Source organism: Zea mays, chromosome 7 (genome assembly GCF_902167145.1).
Source record: "Zea mays cultivar B73 chromosome 7, Zm-B73-REFERENCE-NAM-5.0, whole genome shotgun sequence".
NCBI lineage: Eukaryota > Viridiplantae > Streptophyta > Magnoliopsida > Poales > Poaceae > Zea > Zea mays.
The window spans coordinates 50,402,761-50,424,519 of NC_050102.1; the positions used below are offsets into that span (position 1 = coordinate 50,402,761).

The window sequence follows — 21,759 nt, forward strand, 5'->3', positions numbered from 1 at the left end:
TTGGCGGTGACGCGGACCGCGTCAACAAGGGCGGCGAGGTGCAGAGCCTCGTGGTCCCTATAGATGGGCGTGGTCAGGGCAGAGGCAAAGGCAAAAACGACGGTGATGAGGTGGTCACTGAGAGCGGGTGGTCTGGCAGGAAGGAGAGGAGGGAGACGAAGAGGGCATGTACCTGAGTTAGATGGGGCTTAGGACGCCAGCGCCATGGCCATTGCGGGCGACATCTGCCTCGGATCAGGCGGCGGCGGCAAACCCTAGACGGAGGAGAAGAGGGGAGCGAAGGCAGCAGAAAGGGGAGGTAGCGACAGTAGAAGTTGGGAGGCGGTTCTCTTAGTCTTGAGCGGTCGTGTGAGTAGGACGTGGGGAAGAGACACTCAACGCACTTGACGCACGAGGACCCACCTGTCGGAGACAGTAGAGGCAGAACCGAGAGAGGCAGAACAGGGGAGACAGGCTACTATTGCAGCTTTAATAAGTAGTAGAGATTATATGTTTTCGTTATAACGCACTATTCACCTATAATTATAAATAAATAAAATAAGGCTGACATATTAATAAGAAGCAATTACGGCGGTTCAAGTAGGTTTGTCCCGTCGTTTCATTCCGGCCGGCCGCCGCCACACCAAAGCAACCATGGCCTTTTCTGCCGCCCTCGCCTGGGCCGCCACGCAACTCCTCCGCGGGAGCCTCCCTCCTGCCCGCTTCGCCGCTGCCGTCTCGCCTCTCACATACAGCAGCAGCCGCCAACTCTGCAGTACCCCCATCGCCAACGATTCCTCCGCCGCAGGACCGTGGGACGAGGCCGAGACGGAGATCCTCCGCGACGTCGAGCCCATCGTGAATATCGTCAAGGACATCATCCACTCCCGCAGGTCAGCTTCGATTACAGTACGTACTGTTGGCTATCTTCTCGTCAGGATGTTCAGGATAATACATGCGGTTGCGTTGTATTTATTAGCATTTCTTTGCGTTGGGAATTTGTGATTAAGTAATGTGTAGCCAGTGACGGATGAATTCTGTACATAGCGCGCTTAATCCTGGACACGACGCATGGTTCCATGGCATTGAGTTATCGGTTCTACTTTGTCATCTGATTTGGGGATTCAACTTTAGATTGTTTGTTCGTGTGCAGAAGTGGTGTTGGACACATTTATCGTCAGACTTGTGGCCTTTTTCTCTTTTTCAGATGGGGATAATGTGGATATGATTGGGAAAGCTTTTGGGATCTTGTGAGACTAGAAACACTTGTGAAAGACAAAAATCTACTGCAATCGGGGAAGATTAATTCAGGGAAGGCATGGAATGGACGTGCCCCTGTTGCTTGCATAAATGCTTTTGTTTGTGATAAAGAAGCCTGTTCTTAGAATCTTTTTTCCTGTTCCATGTAGATTAGTTGTAGTAGCCATATATTGCTACACTACGAGCTAGTTTGGCAACTCCATTTCCCTTAGGAATTCTCATTTTCACAAGGGAAAATGAACTAATTTCCTTTGGGAAAATGAGAATCCCTTTGGAAAATGGAGTTGCCAAACTAGCCCTACAACAGTGGAATTATTGTCTTTAGGTCACTGCAAAATCGAGTTGGTTTATAATAATAGTTTATCATTTTACATGAGCTCCACTCCTTATCCTAGAAGCACAGAGACATAAGAAAAACTATTTTTTACTTAATCGATTGAGTTGTTAACTAGTATGGAAGAGGAGTGACACTACAAATCAGAACACAAAAAATGTTAATGTAGATGACCTTGTAGTTCTTGTGTATTTCTGTCTATTGAACTTTTGCATTATTTCCATGAAATAATATGCCATCATTAGGGGTTAGATCCGTAGAAGTGATGGTTTGGTGGGTTGTTGCTTTGAGAGGTGAAGCAGGGGCTTTGGGCCCTAGCGATGGCAACCCACAACGGGTGGTCTGTGGGGTAGGTTAGGGGTGCGGCTAGTGATGAAAACGGTCGGAAACGATCGGAAAACACTAAAACCGTTACCGTTTTCATATTTTTTATCGGAAACAAAATCGGAAATGGTAACTTCGGAAACGGAAACGATATCGGTATTTCGGAAACATCGAAATCGAAAGTTCGGTACGAAAAATACATCGGTACCGGTCGGAACCTTAAATACAATCGGTAACCATATCAATATGAAAATATGTCAATATAACAAGTTCACAATACAACAAAGTTTACAAATATCACAAAGACCACAAGTTCACAATTCACAATATAACAAGTTGATCACAAAGACCACAAGTTCACAATATAACAGGTTGATCACAAAGATCACAAGTGCACAACATTACAAATTGATCACATAGATCACAAGTTCACAATATGATAAGTTGATCACAAAGAACACAAGTACACAATATAACAAGCCACAAGTCCACAAGTCCCAAGTTTGCAAGGTCACAAAACATTACTGAGCAAGTACAATAAGAAAAATTCATAGTATTCATGGTACATTATCATCATCTAGATCTTCATCAACAAGCTTACAACGATGCCTCAGGTCCATCATCATGATCATCATCTAGGTCTTCATCCTGCATTTTGTTAAAGAAATATACAATTAAATCATAGCTAATGTTTTATGCACCAAAATAGAATAGAAAATGAAGGTAAATTAACCTCAAATAAAAGATTTCTTGCAAGAGCCTCAACTTCATCCATTTCATAAACCATATTAGGAATAGCAACACTCTTAGCCTTGGAACCTGGGAATATAAAGATCCATTAGTGCATTAGTAAAAGGGTATTGAACTAATGACTAATTAAATTGTAAATAAATATAAGGTACTGCTATATAACGTTTTCTTGCTTCTGCTATCCAATCTTTGGTGCAGACCAGTGCTTCTACCATGGTAGGGTCAAGGCGAGTACGAAATGGATCAAGTACACGGCCACCAGCACTAAAAGCAGATTCCGTTGACACTTGCATAGCTAAGACATCACGAGCAAGCTAGCCCAAGAGAGGATATTCTTCTTTGTGTGCTTTCCACCATGCTAATATGTCAAAAGTGTGTTGATTACTTTTACCAACCTTTAGTATTGGATCTGCCAAATATTTTCTAAGTCACTTGTGTCAATAGAATCATCATGACCTTGTCCATCAAATATGTAGCTATCAAGCTCTTCTTTGATACTTGACTTAATCATGTCAACTGCTGAAGTTGAGGAAGGTGCAACAGATGATGCTGAGGGTGTAGTAGAGACATAGTATTGATACATCTTTTTCATGACACCATTAAATTTATCCAGTTCAGTTTGATATGTATATGGGTACACCTTCTTCAAGTAAAATTCAACAATTTTTCTCTTGTATCTAGGATCAAGGACACTAGCCACAGCAAGAGCAATATTTGACTTATTCCAGTACTTGTCAAACTTGACCATCATAGTGTTTACCATGTTATTAATAGTGGGATGGATGCTGTCACACCAATCAACAAGTAAAAACTTAATCTCACAAAACCCTTTAAAAAACAAGTTGGCAGTCGGATATAGTGTACCAGAAAATAACTCAGTCAAGTCAAAGAACTTTCTCAAACATGGTAAAAGAGTCTTTGCCAAATCTCATTCTTCAAAGGAAGGTGCAATTTTCTCATACCTGAGACGTTCATATGACACAAGCCTTTCAAAAGCAGCCCTATAATGTAGTGCATCACTCAACATGCAATATGTTGAATTCCACCTAGTAACAACATCAAGAGAGAGCCCAACCTTTGTGTACACACCACATTCAGTTGCACATTTCTGAAACTCCCCCCATTGCAATGGAGACCCCTTAACAGCTAGGACAAATGCTCTAATGTTCTTAATAGATGATGCCATCACATTCATACCATCTTTTGCAACCAAGTTCAAAATATGATTAGCACATCTAATATGAAAAAACAGTCCATCACAGATTAAAGGGCTATGCTTGTTGAGCTCTAGAATAATCTCTTTCACAACAACTTCATTTGCAGAAGCATTGTCCAGTGTTAAAGAAAACATTTTCTTCTCTATAAACCATTTCAATAGGCATGAACTAAGGATAAGGGACATATTCTCACCACTGTGGCGACCTGGAGCATGGAGAAAATTGATAATTCTCTTTTGTATTTGCCAATCATCATCTACCCAATGTACTGTGACACACATGTACCCTTTATTCTGAATTGATGTCCATATGTCCATAGTAGCACTCATGCGACAATTGAGGGTTTTGAAATACTTATACAACACATCCTTCTCATGCAAGTAGAGTTCCATTATTTCTTTTCTGATAGTGACACGTGACTTCATAGGAAATGTAGGCTTCAATGATTTAATAAAGTCCACAAAGTATTCATGCTCAACAATATTAAATGGATACTCATGCATGATAATAACAGTATATAATTTCCTCAAACTAGTTCGCTCATCATATTTATATGGCTGGACAACACATATACCTGTGCCATGATCCTTTTCTGCCTTGAGATCCTGTTGCCCCTTCACAATCTTATGATAATTCTTTAAATGAGACCAAAATGCAGTTGTTCCTCTATTGCTTTCCGCCCTAGCTTTGCTAGTCTTGTTTTTGCAGCCAGGATACTTGCATTTGGCCCAAATTTGCTTCACTGATTTGCCATTCTCCTCTACCACAACTTCATACTTCTCAAAATACTGCCAAACATCTGAAGTGGACTTCTTTGACTGTTTTTCCTTTGAAGAATCATCCCCATCAACATTACTTCCACATTCTGGATTTTCACCTTGTTCATCAGAAGCTCTGGCAGCGGCAGGTGTGGCTGATGATGCAGACACACCAACAGTTTGACTCACATTAACACCTTCTTCATCACAAGGCAACTCCAACAACATACGCTTCCGTGGAGGTGAAGCATCACCATCGCTAGCCATTGTATTAGATCACAATGTGCTGTAAATAAAAATACGACATTAATTAATTAGTGACACATGAGAATATTCATCAATGATCAATTCACAACCTAGTCATAGTGGCACTGTGCTGCCGAAGCAGATGGCCTATATACCACTTTCTGAATTGGTGTGAAATTATCCTAATGACCATGGATTTTTTCACTAAAAACGAATTATTAATAATCAAACAGAACACAAATAGAGGATTCTGTATGTGGCCTTATTGCCCCCGAACACAAATATTATGTGATTTAACAATAGTGTTTACGAATAAATGTTAGTTTAGAATCAAAAGAACATTAGATTTGTATATGATCAATCAGATATAAGAGGCTAAACTACTAAGCAGATTTCAAGCTACTACAAGACCGCGGAGACAAGATTAGCACCCAAATTACATGCAAAACTTGGAAACAGTACACCTAGACAAATCGTCATATAGGTAGCCTACATGAAGAGCAACCACCACCATCTAACTAGCATCGAAAGCTAGCAACACCCAAATGTCAGCTTGGGACAATAGATCGCAACAGGAAATAGGGCGTCATCTGAAGCAAGCGGAAATACCTTGTAGTACTCCTCACAGCCTCACAGACCGGGTTCTCGGTAGCGAAGGGCGGCCCTGCTTGAAGTGGCCCTGCTTGAAGTGGCGGCACGACCCTGCTTGAAGTGGCGACGCTGCATGCGACAGTGCTTCCGCCCGCGCCGGGCCGGATGAGGGAGAACAAGCTAGGAATCAGCCGACGCCATCGTTAAGCACAAGCCTCGCTTGGTGGCACGTGGTTTCTACAGCAGGAGGGGATCGACTTCGACGATGCTTTCGCCCCCGTGGCACGGATGGAATCCGTGCGACTCCTCCTTGCGCTGTCAGCCCAGGAGGGCTGGCACGTTCATCACATGGACGTCAAGTCGGCGTTTCTTAACAACGACTTAAAGGAGGAGGTCTACGTACACCAGCCGCTAGGTTTTGCGATCCCTGGCAAGGAGGGCAAGGTGTTGCGCCTGCGCAAGGCTCTCTATGGCCTGCGACAGGCACCGAGGGCGTTGAATGCCAAGCTGGATTCCACGCTCAAAGGAATGGGCTTCACGCCAAGCTCGCACGAGGCGTCCATATATCGGCGGGGCAATGGAGGAAGTGCCCTGCTGGTGGGTGTCTACGTCGACGACTTGGTGATCACCGGCGCCAAGGATGCAGAGGTTGCAGCGTTCAAGGAAGAGATGAAGGCCACCTTCCAAATGAGTGACATGGGGCATCTCTCCTTCTACCTGGGAATTGAGGTGCACCAGGGAGACTCCGGGATCACACTTCGCTAGACCGCCTACGCCAAGCGCATTGTTGAGCTGGCTGGGCTCACCGACTGCAACCTAGCTCTCACTCCGATGGAGGAGAGGCTGAAGCTGAGTCGCGACAGCACGACAGAGGAGGTGGACGCTACACAGTACCGACGTCTTGTGGGGAGCCTTCGCTACCTCGTCCACACACGACCTGACTTGGCATACTCCGTCGGCTACGTTAGTCGGTTTATGCAGTGACCGACGACGGGGCATGAGCAGGCTGTGAAGAGGATCATCCGCTATGTTGCGGGGACTCGACCACGGTCTCTACTACCCGAGGTGCCCTGGGGAGGCACACCTTGTCGGGTACAGCGACATCGACCACGCCGGTGACATCGACACTAGCAAGAGCACAAGCAGGATCCTCTTCTTCCTCGGCAAGTGCCTCATTAGCTGGCAGTCGGTCAAGCAACAGGTGGTGGCCATGTCCAGCTGCGAGGCCGAGTACATAGTGGCCTCCACTGCTTCGACTCAGGCGCTCTGGCTGGCTCGACTGCTCGGTGATCTCCTCGGGAGAGACACTGGAGCGGTGGAACTCAGGGTGGACAGCCAGTCCGCTCTAGCATTGGCCAAGAACCTCGTGTTCCATGAACGGAGCAAGCACATCCGTGTGAGATACCACTTCATCCGAGATTGCTTGGCAGAAGGGAGCATCAAGGCGCGCTACATCAGCACCAAGTATCAGCTTGCAGACCTGCTCACCAAGCCCCTTGGGAGGATCAAGTTTCTTGAGCTTTGCTCCAGGTCCGGGATGACCCAACTTTCCCACAAGACGACACCCAAGACTTAGGGGGAGAATGATGGAATAAGTCTTGAGCATCTGTGGAGGACAGCGTGCTGCAGGACTGAAGGGACAATATCCCCTTTAGCATCTAGAGGACAACATGAGCTTTTTGATTGTCCTCTTTTAGCATCTTAGCATCTAGAGGACAACAGACTTTTTGACTGTCCTCTTTTAGCATCTAGAGGACAACATGAGCTTTTTGACTGTCCTCTTTTAGTCTCTTTTAGCATCTAGAGGACAACACTTGTTGTGTAGTGTGTTGTGTAGTGTGGTAGTGCAGCCTCTAGGGCTATAAATATGTGTCCCCAACCTTAGATGGGTATGGCATTTGAGTAGTGTGTGAGAAATAAACAAAAATTGCCCCAACTCGTAGTGTCATCCTCTCGATGAGAGTTAGAGTCCCTCTGCTTACAGCCTCTACCCCAACTCGAGCTGTTTTTGGAGGCCGGGAGAGATGTTATGACCGGCATCCCATACCGTCGTTTGTTAGTTTGCTTGGGTTGTTAGATCGGATAGAGTTTGTTAGTCTTGGATAGAGTTTGTGGCTGCTATCTCAGCCATCTATATATATATATAGCTCTTTTGGCTAAGGAATAAACCAAACAAGCAAGTATCTTGCCCGTGCTTCCCCTAAACTCATATACTATTCGTCAGAGTACTGTTCACCCGCGGTACTGTTCATCGGTGTGCAGTGTTCATCACGCGAAACAGTACCGTCCCCCTGCCATCAACCCTAAAACCTGGGGCCCGGGGTCCTGGTCCTAGAGACCTAGACCTCAAACCTACCACTCATATTACCTCCGTAACCCTAATCCTACTAAGTACGCTGCCCTGAAAGTTGTTCAGCACCATTTTGATTCATTTGTAAAACATGTAGCATTCACTAGGGAGTTTGCCGTTATACCGACATGATGGAGAACTACACTGAGCAATTCCTTGCCTTGGTAGCAAGATGAAAAGTTGCATGAGTACTCAGATCAATATGGGCTTGTTTGGTTCGGTTTTTTTCTGAAGAGCTTTTCTTAAAAGCTGGCTGTGGGGAGAAGCTGGTGGCTAGAATCTGGGTGTTTGGTTGGGCTGCTGTGGAGAGAAGCTGGTGGTTATAATCTGAGTGTTTGGATACGCATATTATGAGATTGTAGATTCTGATTGAAAAAAGGAAACAGATAAATACACACAAGCAACACATCATTACATTAAAAGACGTAGAGTCTGTTAGACTACCTGTCTAGGGTTTGTGGTGTCCCTCTTGTAATGACCGTCATACCCCCTGTGTAATGGGCCTGGCCCAGTTACTTACTCTATTAATACCACTCCCAACCCCTGTTTAGGGTATGGGTTCAGTTTCCAACATGGTATCATTCGCCTAGGTTTTTTTTCCAAACATCTATAGCCGCCCGCCGCCAGCCGCCAGGGGGTTTCCCCACCCTGCAGCCGTCGCCGGCCCGCCCCCAGCCTCCTCCCGCCGCCGGCCCCCCACCCCCAGCCGCCGGCCCCCCTCCCACCTTCTCCCCTTTCCCCACCGCCGGGCGCTTCAGGGCTGCCGGATCCGCGCCGCCCCCGACGCTGCTGCCCCCATGGACGCCGGCCACTTCTCCTACGCGGCCGCCGCCGCTGCGACGGCCCCTGGCGCGGGCCCCGCCGCCGCTGCCGCCGTTCCTGGCGCGAGCCGGGCCGCCGCCACACCTGGAGCGGGCCTGGCCGCCGCCGCCGCCCGCCTGGCCTTCACCACCGCCCCCCTGAGCGCGGCCCCCACCCTGCACGCCGGCCAGGCCTCCCCCATGGCCGTCGGACCTTCCCTGCCCAGCCTCACCGCCCCCCGCAGCGAGCACACAGGTGGCAGTGCTCCCTACATCGACGGCCTCGGGCCCCTCCGTGATGCCACTCCTCTGGCCCTGCGCCGCGGCTCTCCGCCGGGGTTTCCCACCATACCGGCACCCGCCGAGAACGACATCGTTGCGTCCCCCACGCTCCCCACCACCAACCCCTCACTCGTCGCCGCCCTCGCTACGATCCAGGCCGCTGTGGCTGCCTCGCGGGAGCGTGAGCGCGCCACGTCCCTCGCCCTAGAGCAAGAACGTGCCCTGGGCGCCGCTCTGACCACCCAGATGGCCACCGCGCAGCGCCTCCTCCTCGGCCGCCCGCCGGTCACTCGTGAGGACCCCCCGGCGATTTCAGAGGCCATCCCCGCCACTGGCCTCGACGTCGACCACATTGCTGCTCTCCATGCTCAAGCCGCCGGACTTCACAACATCCGGTCCCTCGTGTCCGTGGTGTTGGACCCGGCGTCCTCCCACTACCCCCGTTGGCGAGGACAGGTCCTCCTCACACTGCGGCGGTATGTCCTCGCCGATCACGTCCTCGACGACCTCGACGCTCCGCCGACTCCCTCCTGGTGCCTCATGGACAGTGTCGTCCTCTCGTGGCTCCACGGCACCATCACCGTTGAGCTACAGGACATCATCCGCGACCAGGCGGACACGGCTCGTCAGGCGTGGCTCGCTCTCGAGGACCAGTGCCTCGGGAACCGGGACGCGCGGGCGCTCCACCTCGACGCCCAGTTTCACCTGTTCTCTCAGGGGGACCTCTCCGTGGGAGAGTACTGCCGCCAGATGAAGGGCCTGGCTGACTCTCTCCGCGATCTCGGCGAGCCAGTCGCCGATCGTACCTTGGTGCTGAACCTCCTGCGTGGCCTCAACCCCCGCTACGGCTACCTGAAGGCTCTCATCAAGAGGAGCGTGCCCTTCCCCACCTTCCACGCCGCGAGGAACGAGCTTCTCCTCGAGGAGCTCACCATGGCACATGAGGCGCTAACTCCTGCTTCGGCTCTCTACAGCGCTCCTACCAGCGGTCAGCCGCCTTCGGGGGGCCAGGCCAACCGTCCGCCGTCGACCGGGGCTCCTGCCCGCCCTCCACCCTCCGTCCCGGTGGCCCCCGTCCCCCGTCCGACTTCCACGCCCGACGGAGGTCGTCGCTCCCGCAAGGGCGGCCGTGGGGGTGGCGGATCCTCTCGTGGTGGTCCCTCCGGCCGGGGTGGCGGCCACGCGTGGCCGTCCTTCTACAACCCCTGGACCGGGACCATCGCCATGTGGCCGGGCCAGGCACCGAGTACCCCCCGTCCTCCGGCGCCAGCCCTCCTGACTACACCTCACTACGGCGCACCTCCTTATGGTGTTCCCGTCGTGCCCCAGGCTCCGCCCGCGCTCCTGCCCCCGGGGACCCACACCTCGACGCCTTGGTCCCCGCCGGCCGGTGGTTGGGACAGCACCTCCCTCGCTGCTGCATTCAGCACCATGGCGATGACCCCACCCCCCTCCGACTGGGTGATCGACTCCGGTGCCTCGTACCACACCACTCCCACGGCAGGCACGCTTCTCGCTCTCATCCCCCCCTCCCCTCTCACCCATCCTCGATCGTCGTTGGAAACGGTTCCACTCTGCCAGTCACCTCAGTAGGTGCCTCGGTTCTCCCGGGGCCGTTTTACCTCAACGATGTTCTCGTAGCTCCCCACATCACTCATAACCTTCTTTCTGTTCGTCGATTCACCACTGACAACTCTTGTTCCATTGAGTTTGACCCCTCTGGTTTTTCTGTGAAGGATCTGGCCACCAGGACCCTTCTCGCCCGCTGTGACAGCTCGGGGCCACTCTACACGCTCCAGCCCTCCACCGCCGGCGTGTCTCCACCTCCTGCCCTGGTCTCCACCACCTCCTCCACCACATGGCATCGACGTCTCGGCCATCCTGGACCCGACGTCATGACCAAGATTACCAGTCGTCTAGATCTTTCATGTAGTAGGGGACATTTTGAGGGTCTCTGTCATGCTTGTCAGTTAGGCCGACACACTCGTCTCCCATTTACTACTTCTTCTCGGGCTGAGCAGGCTTTTGACCTGGTTCACTGTGATCTTTGGACCTCCCCTGTACTCAGTCTTTCTGGCTATAAATATTATTTGGTGATTTTGGATGATTTTTCCCATTTTCTCTGGACCTTCCCGCTTCGGTTGAAGTCGGACACATTCACCACCCTCACACACTTCTTCACCTGGGTATCCACTCAGTTTCGTCGCCCGGTCCGTGCTCTGCAGTGTGACAATGGCCGCGAGTTCGATAACAACGCCTCTCGCTCTTTCTTCCTCACTCATGGCGTCCAGTTGCGTCTCTCGTGCCTCTACACTTCTGCACAGAACGGCCGAGCCGAACGCATGATCCGCACCACCACTAATATGCTCCGCTGCCTCCTCTTCCAAGCGTCTCTCCCTGCCAGCTACTGGGTAGAGGCCCTGCACACTGCCACCCACCTCCTGAACCGTCTTCCCTCGAAGGCGGTACGCCACCCTACCCCTCACTTCGCCCTATACGGCACAACCCCTTCCTATGACCACCTTCGCGTGTTCGGCTGTGCCTGCTACCCTAACACTTCCGCTACCGCTCCACATAAGCTTTCTCCTCGCTCCACTCGCTGTCTATTCCTTGGCTACTCCCCTGACCACAAGGGGTACCGGTGTCTGGACCTCACCTCCCACCGCATCATCATCTCTCGTCATGTCATCTGCGACGAAGATGTGTTTCCCCTTGCTGGCTCCACCCCACCCACTGATCTTGACTCCCTCCTCGAGTCCGATCCGATTCCTACCCCACCTTCGGCTCCCTGTCTTGCGCCGTTACCTGCGCCACGCGCGGCCACGTCGACCACGCCTACGCCACGCGCGGCCCCGTCGACCACGCCTACGCCACGCGCAGCCCCGTCGACCCCGCCTGCGCCACGCGCGGCCCCGTCGACCACGCCTGCGCCACGCGCGGCCTCGTCGACCCCGCCTGCGCCACGCGCGGCCCTGTCGACCCCGCCCACGGCTCGCTTCGCCAACCCCGCCCTCGTCTACCATCGCCGTGGTCCTGCCACTCCCTCGGCACATCCCGACTCGGGCCCGTCGATGAGCGCGGCTCGATTCGCCGACCCCGCCGTCGTCTACCACCGCCGCGAGCCGACCATACCCGACGCTCTCGACGTCCCGGCGGTGCGCTCCGAGTCGCCCATATACCACCCGGTCGCCATCCACCGCGACCCCGGGCACGTCCACCCGATGGTGACTCGGCGCGCAGCCGGCGTTCTCCGCCCCGTCGACCGGCTGATCCTGGCAGCTACTACGTCCAGCACCCCCCCCCCCCCCCCGACGCTTCCCCGGTGCCCTCCGTTCGCACTGCTCTCGCCGACCCGCATTGGCGTCGGGCTATGGAGGAGGAGTACGCGGCCCTCTTGGCCAACCACACCTGGGAATTGGTGCCGCGTCCACCAGGCACCAATGTGGTCACCGGCAAGTGGCTATTCCGCCACAAGCTGACCTCGGATGGCTCCCTCGACCGCTACAAGGCCCGTTGGGTCCTTCGGGGTTTCACACAGCGCCCCGGAGTGGACTATGACGAGACCTTCAGCCCCGTCGTCAAGTTCGCCACTGTTCGCGCCGTCCTCTCCCTCGCCCTCTCCCGCGACTGGGCGATTCATCAGCTCGATGTCAAGAATGCCTTCCTCCATGGCACTCTGACAGAGACTGTCTACTGCAGCCAGCCCACCGGCTTCGTCGACGCCGACCGTCCGGATCTGGTCTGCCGGCTGAACCGGTCCCTGTACGGCCTCAAGCAGGCGCCACGGGCTTGGTACAGTCGCTTTGCCTCCTACCTGGCCTCCATCGGCTTCGTTGAGGCCAAGTCGGACACGTCCCTGTTCATCTACCGGCGCGGTGACGACACCGTCTACCTCCTGCTCTACGTCGACGACATTGTACTCACGGCATCCACCGCCGACCTTCTACACCGCACGATCGTCGCCCTTCAGCGGGAGTTCGCGATGAAGGACCTGGGGCCCCTCCACCACTTCCTCGGCATCACCGCCGAGCGTCGGCCCCAGGGTCTCTTCCTCCACCAGCGCCAGTACGCCATCGACATCCTGGAGCGGGCTGGCATGTCTGACTGCAAGCCCTGCTCCACGCCTGTCGACACTCAGGCGAAGCTCTCTGAGGACGACGGACCTCCGGTCGCCGACGCGACGTCCTACCGGAGCCTGACCGGCGCGCTCCAGTACCTCACCTTCTCCAGGCCCGACATCGCATATGCCGTCCAGCAGGTGTGCCTGCATATGCACACTCCGCGGGAGCCCCATCTCACCGCGCTCAAGCGCATTCTGCGCTACCTCCGTGGCTCCCTCGACTACGGCCTGTTAGAATAGGAACCCATACCCTAAACAGGGGTTGGGAGTGATATTAATAGAGAGAGTATCTGGGCCAGGCCCATTACACAGGGGTAAAATGGTCATTACAGTGGGAATAGCACAAACCCTAGACGGGTAGTCTAACACCCCCCCGCAGTCACAACTCTATCCTGTACAGATGTTGAGACTGGATCGGAAGTCGAAAAAGACACTCGACGGTAACCCCTTGGTGAAGATGTCGGCGAACTGAAGCGTGGTGGGGACGCTGAGAACGCGGACGTCACCGGCAGCGACACGCTCGCGGACGAAGTGCAGGTCGATCTCCACATGCTTCGTGCGCTGATGCTGCACGGGGTTGGTGGAGAGGTAGACCGCGCTGACGTTGTCGCAGTAGATGAGGGTGGCGCGCTGGAGGGGACTGTGGAGCTCGTGGAGGAGCTGGCGCAGCCAGGAGGCCTCGGCCACGCCGTTGGCCACGGCACGGTACTCGGCCTCAGCGCTGGAGCGAGAAACGACGGGCTGCCTCTTGGCGGCCCAAGAGACGAGGTTGGCGCCCAGGAAGACGGCGTAGCCGGAGGTGGATCGGCGCGTGTCGGGACAGCCAGCCCAGTCAGCGTCGGTGTAGACCACGAGCTCCGACGTCGGGGATGGCCGGAGTAGGAGGCCGTAGTCGAGGGAGCCGCGGAGGTAGCGTAGAATCCGCTTGAGCGCAGTGAGATGGGGCTCCCGCGGAGTGTGCATATGCAGGCACACCTGCTGGACGGCGTAGGCGATGTCGGGCCTGGAGAACGTGAGGTACTGGAGCGCGCCGGTGAGGCTCCGGTATGACGTCGCGTCGGCGACCGGAGGCCCGTCGTCCTCAGAGAGCTTCGCCTGAGTGTCGACAGGCGTGGAGCAGGGCTTGCAGTCAGACATGCCAGCCCGCTCCAGGATGTCGATGGCGTACTGGCGCTGGTGGAGGAAGAGACCCTGAGGCCGACGTTCGGCGGTGATGCCGAGGAAGTGGTGGAGGGGCCCCAGGTCCTTCATCGCGAACTCCCGCTGAAGGGCGACGATCGTGCGGTGAAGGAGGTCGGCGGTGGATGCCGTGAGCACAATGTCGTCGACGTAGAGCAGGAGGTAGACGGTGTCGTCGCCGCGCCGGTAGATGAACAGGGACGTGTCCGACTTGGCCTCGACGAAGCCGACGGAGGCCAGGTAGGAGGCGAAGCGACTGTACCAAGCCCGTGGCGCCTGCTTGAGGCCGTACAGGGATCGGTTCAGCCGGCAAACCAGGTCCGGACGGTCAGCGTCGACGAAGCCGGTGGGCTGGCTGCAGTAGACAGTCTCCGTCAGAGTGCCATGGAGGAAGGCATTCTTGACATCGAGCTGATGGATCACCCAGTCGCGGGAGAGGGCGAGGGAGAGGACGGCGCGAACAGTGGCGAACTTGACGACAGGGCTGAAGGTCTCGTCGTAGTCCACTCCGGGGCGCTGGGTGAAGCCCCGAAGGACCCAACGGGCCTTGTAGCGGTCGAGGGAGCCGTCCGAGGTCAGCTTGTGGCGAAATAGCCACTTGCCGGTGACCACGTTGGTGCCTGGTGGACGCGGCACCAGGTCCCAAGTGTGGTTGGCCAAGAGGGCCGCGTACTCCTCCATAGCGCGACGCCAATGTGGGTCGGCGAGGGCAGTGCGAACGGAGGAGGGTACCGGGGAAGCGTCGGGTGGAGTGCTGGTCGTAGCGGCTGCCAGGATGAGCCGGTCGACGGGGCGGAGAACGCCAGCAGCGCGCCGAGTCACCATCGGGTGGACGTGCCCGGGGTCGCGATGGATGGCGACCGGGTGGTATACGGACGACTCGGAGTGAGCCGCCGGAACGTCGGGAGCGGCTGGAGGGGCCGGCTCACGGCGGTGATAGACGACGGCGGGGTCGGCGAATCGGGCCGCGCTCGTCGACGGGCTGGCGTGGCCGCGGCGATGGTAGACGAGGGCGGGGTTGGCGAATCGAGCCGGAGTCGACGGGGCCGCGCGTGGCGCAGGCGGGGTCGACGGGGCCGCGCGTGGCGCAGGAAGGATCGTCGGGGCCGCGAGTGGCGCAGGCGGGGTCGACGGGGCCGCGCGTGGCACAAGCAGGACCGACGGGGCCGCGCGTGGCGCAGGCGTGGTCGACGGGGCCGCGCGTGGCGCAGGCGGGGTCGACGGGGTCGCGCGTGTCGCGGAGGAGGTCGTGGGGGCCGCACGAGGAGCAGGTAACGGCGCAAGACGGGGAGCCGAAGGTGGGGGAGGAATCAGATCGGACTCGAGGAGGCAGTCAAGGTCGGTGGGTGGGGTGGAGCCAGCAAGGGGAAACACATCTTCGTCAAAGATGACATGACGAGAGATGATGATGCGATGGGAGGTGAGGTCCAGACACCGGTATCCCTTGTGGTCGGGGGAGTAGCCAAGGAATATACAGCGGGTGGAGCGAGGAGAAAGCTTATGTGGAGCGGTAGCGGAAGTGTTAGGGTAGCAGGCACAGCCGAACACGCGAAGGTGGTCATAGGAAGGGGTTGTGCCGTATAGTGCGAAGTGGGGGGTAGGGTGGCGAACCGCCTTCGAGGGAAGACGGTTGAGGAGGTGGGTGGCAGTGTGCAGGGCCTCTGCCCAGTAGCTGGCAGGGAGAGACGCCTGGAAGAGGAGGCAGCGGAGCATATTAGTGGTGGTTCGGATCATGCGTTCGGCTCGGCCGTTCTGTGCAGAAGTGTAGGGGCACGAGAGACGCAACTGGACGCCATGAGTGAGGAAGAAGGAGCGAGAGGCGTGGTTATCAAACTCGCGGCCATTGTCACACTGCAGAGCACGAACCGGGCGACGAAATTGAGTGGATACCCAGGTGAAGAAGTGTGTGAGGGTGGTGAATGTGTCCGACTTCAACCGAAGCGGGAAGGTCCAGAGAAAATGGGAAAAATCATCCAAAATCACCAAATAATATTTATAGCCAGAAAGACTGAGTACAGGGGAGGTCCAAAGATCACAATGAACCAGGTCAAAAGCCTGCTCAGCCCGAGAAGAAGTAGTAAATGGGAGACGAGTATGTCGGCCTAACTGACAAGCATGACAGAGACCCTCAAAATGTCCCCTACTACATGAAAGATCTAGACTGCTGGTAATCTTGGTCATGACGTCGGGTCCAGGATGGCCGAGACGTCGATGCCATGTGGTGGAGGAGGTGGTGGAGACCAGGGCAGGAGGTGGAGACACGCCGGCGGTGGAGGGCTGGAGCGTGTAGAGTGGCCCCGAGCTGTCACAGCGGGCGAGAAGGGTCCTGGTGGCCAGATCCTTCACAGAAAAACCAGAGGGGTCAAACTCAATGGAACAGGAGTTGTCAGTGGTGAATCGACGAACAGAGAGAAGGTTGTGAGTGATGTGGGGAGCTACGAGAACATCGTTGAGGTAAAACGGCCCAGGGAGAACCGAGGCACCTACTGAGGTGACTGGCAGAGTGGAACCGTTTCCAACGACGATCGAGGATGGGTGAGAGGGGAGGGGGGGATGAGAGCGAGAGAGCGTGCCTGCCGTGGGAGTGGTGTGGTACGAGGCACCGGAGTCGATCACCCAGTCGGAGGAGGGCGGGGTCATCGCCATGGTGCTGAATGCAGCAGCGAGGGAGGCGCTGTCCCAACCACCGGCCGGCGGGGACCAAGGCGGCGAGGTGTGGGTCCCCGGGGGCAGGAGCGCGGGCGGAGCCTGGGGCACGACGGGAACACCATAAGGAGGTGCGCCGTAGTGAGGTGTAGTCAGGAGGGCTGGCGCCGGAGGACGGGGGGTACTCGGTGCCTGGCCCGGCCACATGGCGATGGTCCCGGTCCAGGGGTTGTAGAATGACGGCCACGCGTGGCCGCCACCCCGGCCGGAGGGACCACCACGAGAGGAGCCGCCGCTCCCACGGCCGCCCTTGCGGGAGCGACGACCCCCCGTCGGTCATGGAAGTCGGACGAGGGGCCGCCGGGACGGTAGGAGGAGGGCGGGTGGGAGCCCCAGTCGACGGAGGACGGGTGGCCTGGCCCCCTGAAGGCGGCGGACCACTGGTGGGAGCGCTGTAGAGGGCCGAGGCAGGAGTGGGTGCCTCATTCGCCATGGTGAGCTCCTCGAGGAGAAGCTCGTTACGCACGACGTGGAAGGTGGGGAAGGGCACGCTCCTCTTGATGAGAGCCTTCAGGTGGCCGTAGCGGGGGCTGAGGCCACGCAGGAGGTTCAGCACCAGGGTACGATCGGCAACATGCTCGCCGAGATCGCGGAGAGAGTCAGCCAGGCCCTTCATCTGGCGGCAGTACTCTCCCACGGAGAGGTCCCCCTGAGAGAACAGGTGAAACTGGGCGTCGAGGTGGAGTGTCCGCTCGTCCCGGTTCCCGAGGAACTGGTCCTCGAGAGCGAGCCACGCCTGACGAGCCGTGTCCGCCTGGTCGCGGATGATGTCCTGTAGCTCAACGGTGATGGTGCCGTGGAGCCACGAGAGGACGACACTGTCCATGAGGCACCAGGAGGGAGTCGGCGGAGCGTCGAGGTCGTCGAGGACGTGATCGGCGAGGACATACCGCCGCAGTGTGAGGAGGACCTGTCCTCGCCAACGGGGGTAGTGGGAGGACGCCGGGTCCAACACCACGGACACGAGGGACCGAATGTTGTGAAGTCCGGCGGCTTGAGCGTGGAGAGCACCGATGTGGTCGACGTCGAGGCCAGTGGCGGGGATGGCCTCAGGAATCACCGGGGGGTCCTCACGAGCGACCGGCGGCCGGCCGAGGAGGAGGCGCTGCGCAGTGGCCATCTGGGTGGTCAGAGCGGCGCCCAGGGCACGTTCGTGCTCCAGGGCGAGGGACGTGGCGCGCTCACGCTCCCGCGAGGTAGCCACAGCGGCCTGGATCGTAGCGAGGGCGGCGACGAGTGAGGGGTTGGTGGTGGGGAGCGTGGGGGACGCAACGATGTCGTGCTCGGCGGGTGCCGGTATGGTGGGAAACCTCGGCGGAGAGCCACGGCGCAGGGCCATGGGAGTGGCATCACGGAGGGGCCCGAGACCGTCGATGTACGGGGCACTGCCACCTGTGTGCTCGCTGCGGGGGGCGGTGAGGCTGGGCAGGGGAGGTCCGACGGCCGTGGGGGAGGCCAGGCCGGCGTGCAGGGTGGAGGCCGCGCTCAGGGGGGCGGTGGTGAAGGCCAGGCGGGCGGCTCCGGCGGCCAGGCCCGCTCCAGGCGTGGCGGCGGCCCGGCTCGCGCCAGGAGCAGCAGCGGCGGCCGGGTCCGTGCCGGGAGCGGCAGCGGCGGCGGGGCCCGCGCCAGGGGCCGGCGCAGCGGCGGCGGCCGTGTAGGAGAGGCGGCCGGCGTCCATGGGGGCAGCAGCGCCGGGGGCGGCGCGGATCCGGCGATGGGGAAAAGGGGAGGAGGTGGGGAGGGGCCGGCGGCTGGGGGGTGGGGGGCCGGCGGCGGGAGGAGGCTGCAGGGTGGAAAACCCCCTGGCGGCTGGCAGGAAACAGAGACCTAAACCTAGACTGAAGATACCATGTTAGAATAGGAACCCATACCCTAAACAAGGGTTGGGAGTGATATTAATAGAGAGAGTATCTGGGCCAGGCCCATTACACAGGGGTAAAATGGTCATTACAGTGGGAATAGCACAAACCCTAGACGGGTAGTCTAACACGGCCTTCTCCTCCGACCGTCCCCGACGTCGGAGCTCGTGGTCTACACCGACGCTGACTGGGCTGGCTGTCCCGACACGCGCCGGTCCACCTCCGGTTACGCCGTGTTCCTGGGCGCCAACCTAGTCTCTTGGGCCGCTAAGCGTCAGCCCGTCGTCTCTCGCTCCAGCGCTGAGGCCGAGTACCGTGCCGTGGCCAACGGCGTGGCCGAGGCCTCCTGGCTGCGCCAGCTCCTCCACGAGCTCCACAGTCCCCTCCAGCGCGCCACCCTCGTCTACTGCGACAACGTCAGCGCGGTCTACCTCTCCACCAACCCCGTGCAGCATCAGCGCACGAAGCATGTGGAGATCGACCTGCACTTCGTCCGCGAGCGTGTCGCTGCCGGTGACGTTCGGGTTCTCAGCGTCCCCACCACGCTTCAGTTCGCCGACATCTTCACCAAGGGGTTACCGTCGAGTGTCTTTTTAGACTTTCGATCTAGTCTCAACATCTATACAGGATAGAGTTGTGACTGCGGGGGGGTGTTAGACTACCCGTCTAGGGTTTGTAGTGTCCCTCTTGTAATGACCGTCATACCCCCTGTGTAATGGGCCTGGCCCAGTTACTTACTCTATTAATACCACTCCCAACCCCTGTTTAGGGTATGGGTTCAGTTTCCAACAGAGTCCATTACAACATAACTATCGATAGGTTCACTTAATAACCTATGACACTAACGCATTAGCAATTGCATCTCTAAATGCACTCATGTCTAACTCATCAGATGTGCTAGTACTACTCTCACCTACAAGTACATCATGAACATGGCTCGTACTAGGTACATATTGGTCAAAGTCTCGATCGTGTATAGCACTGTTTCGAATGAAGTTATGCAATGCCATGCATGCAATAATTATCTTAGATTGTTTCCTAAGTGAAAATGAAGGTAGATTGAGAAGGATTCTCCAATTCATTTTGAGCACCCCAAACGATCGCTCTATAACATTCCGCAGGGATGAGTGTGCAAAGTTGAAAACTTCTTTTGCACCAACTGGTTGTCTCGCATGTTGCCATTCAGAAATGTGTTAATTTTGACCCTTATAAGGTGCAAGGTATCCCTTCCTGTTCGGATACCCAGAATCTACAAGATAGTATTTTCTGCAAAAACAAGGATGTGTACTTAAGTACATATGAAACACATTAACAACATATGCGACAAAAGTACAATGTAGTTATACCTTCAGGGGGATGCGGGAACCTATCCCCGTACGTGATCAAAGTATCCTGTAGGACTCTAGTATCATGCACTGAACCAGGCCAACCTGTGACGACAAATGTGTACCTCATATCGAAGTCACAAACGGCCATGACATCCTGCGATGCGTAACCGTGACGACCAATATACTTTGGTTGCTCCGTGGACGGGACAGCTCGGGAAAGTGGCTTCCATCTATGGCACCTATGTAGTCCTTGAAGTCTGGCCAGAATCTAGGCTCTCGCAATCTAGGGTGAATCTCAGTGAAATGTGCTTCCTGAGGCTTAATGACGTCAGAAGACATCCTATATATTGCGTTAAGGACTTCACTAAATTTGTGGCTTATAGTTTCCAATGAGTGACCAAGCTCGTTCCTTATCTGTCTAAATGATTGTGGACCCCCGCATGCCCACAAGAAAATGGCAAGCGCTTCCTTCGTACTAACTCACGACTACCTACGAGCCCATACTCGCTCACCAATGTGTCATGTAGACGACGGAAAACAGTCCGCTGCATGCGGAACATGTAGTAGTCATCACTAATTTGTAATGTTCTCTCAACCCATTGGATACCTGTCTCTCCCATTGGTTCACGTGGAACCCCACTTGAAGAGCTCCCCCAAATATCCAATGAGAATAGCAACCATAACTTCCTCATGAAAGTCATCATCGTTTTGATCATCAGCTGAATCCATGGTCTACATACAAACAACACATGCACTAGATATTCACACTTCATGCACATTACAGATATAGAACATTAATACTAAGCAATACAATTTATTTGACGACACCATAAAACTGTCTCGATCACAAGAGTATTTATTTAACAAATTACTGGAACCAAAACAAATTCGACGAAAAACATGAAATACAATAGTTCTGGAAAACTTATATCAGTACTTCGACATGAACGCACTCAGTACCCTAAACTAAAGACATGACGACAAACACTCACGTGCGCAGGCACGATAAATTCAGTTAACTCGACTTTTCATGCTTCTCATACGCGCGGTGAAGCCAAGCTGTCCTTCCTTCCTTGGTCCGAAGAGTTGCAAAGACATCGTGATGTCGTTTGTCAATTAACAGTTGTGTAGCGAAGAAATGCAGATCGCTTCCTTTAGTAGCACCGTCTTCGAGCACTTGGTTTAATTGAGCTGCAACGTACCAGGTCATCCTCATAATTAGAAATGCTTTTGGTGGAGCTCAAAGTTCTTGCTTCAAATGCATCACAATCCTTTTCATGTACTCATCCCTCTGTTCCTTTTTCTTCCTAGGCTTTGGAGAGTCATGGTACAACTTGCGCTTTCCTTTGATTCTAGTACTTGGGTCTGGAGTACTATTTTCACCACCAGCCACCACATCTTCCTCGTGACCATCTGAGGAAGAATTTGCATCTTCAACTCCTGGAACTAGAGTAGTCTCATTGGTGCACACTATAGGGCCAAACATGACTTTCAGGTCGTCCTCATTTTCAAGAGGCGAAGATTTGAACATAATACACCCTGTCATTGCCTGCAGTACAATTGGATTGCCTATTTTCAGATGGTGAGTAGTAATCCTAATCTCTAAGACGATATCAAACATACAAGACTACTTCATTTTGCTTTGCCCACCACTCATCAGGAGCACTAATAGATCC

General features: G+C 55.2%; 1 protein-coding gene across 1 annotated transcript in view; it reads left to right on the forward strand.

The window, feature by feature from the left end:
• Window positions 1-548: 548 nt before the first annotated feature.
• Window positions 549-21,759, forward strand: part of LOC100282345 (uncharacterized) — a 55,303-nt gene continuing 34,092 nt past the window's right edge. Inside the window, exon 1 of the mRNA NM_001155257.2 lies at window positions 549-872. Coding sequence (NP_001148729.1) covers window positions 634-872 — 239 coding nt within the window. The 5' untranslated portion in view covers window positions 549-633. The remainder of the gene's footprint in view (window positions 873-21,759) is intronic.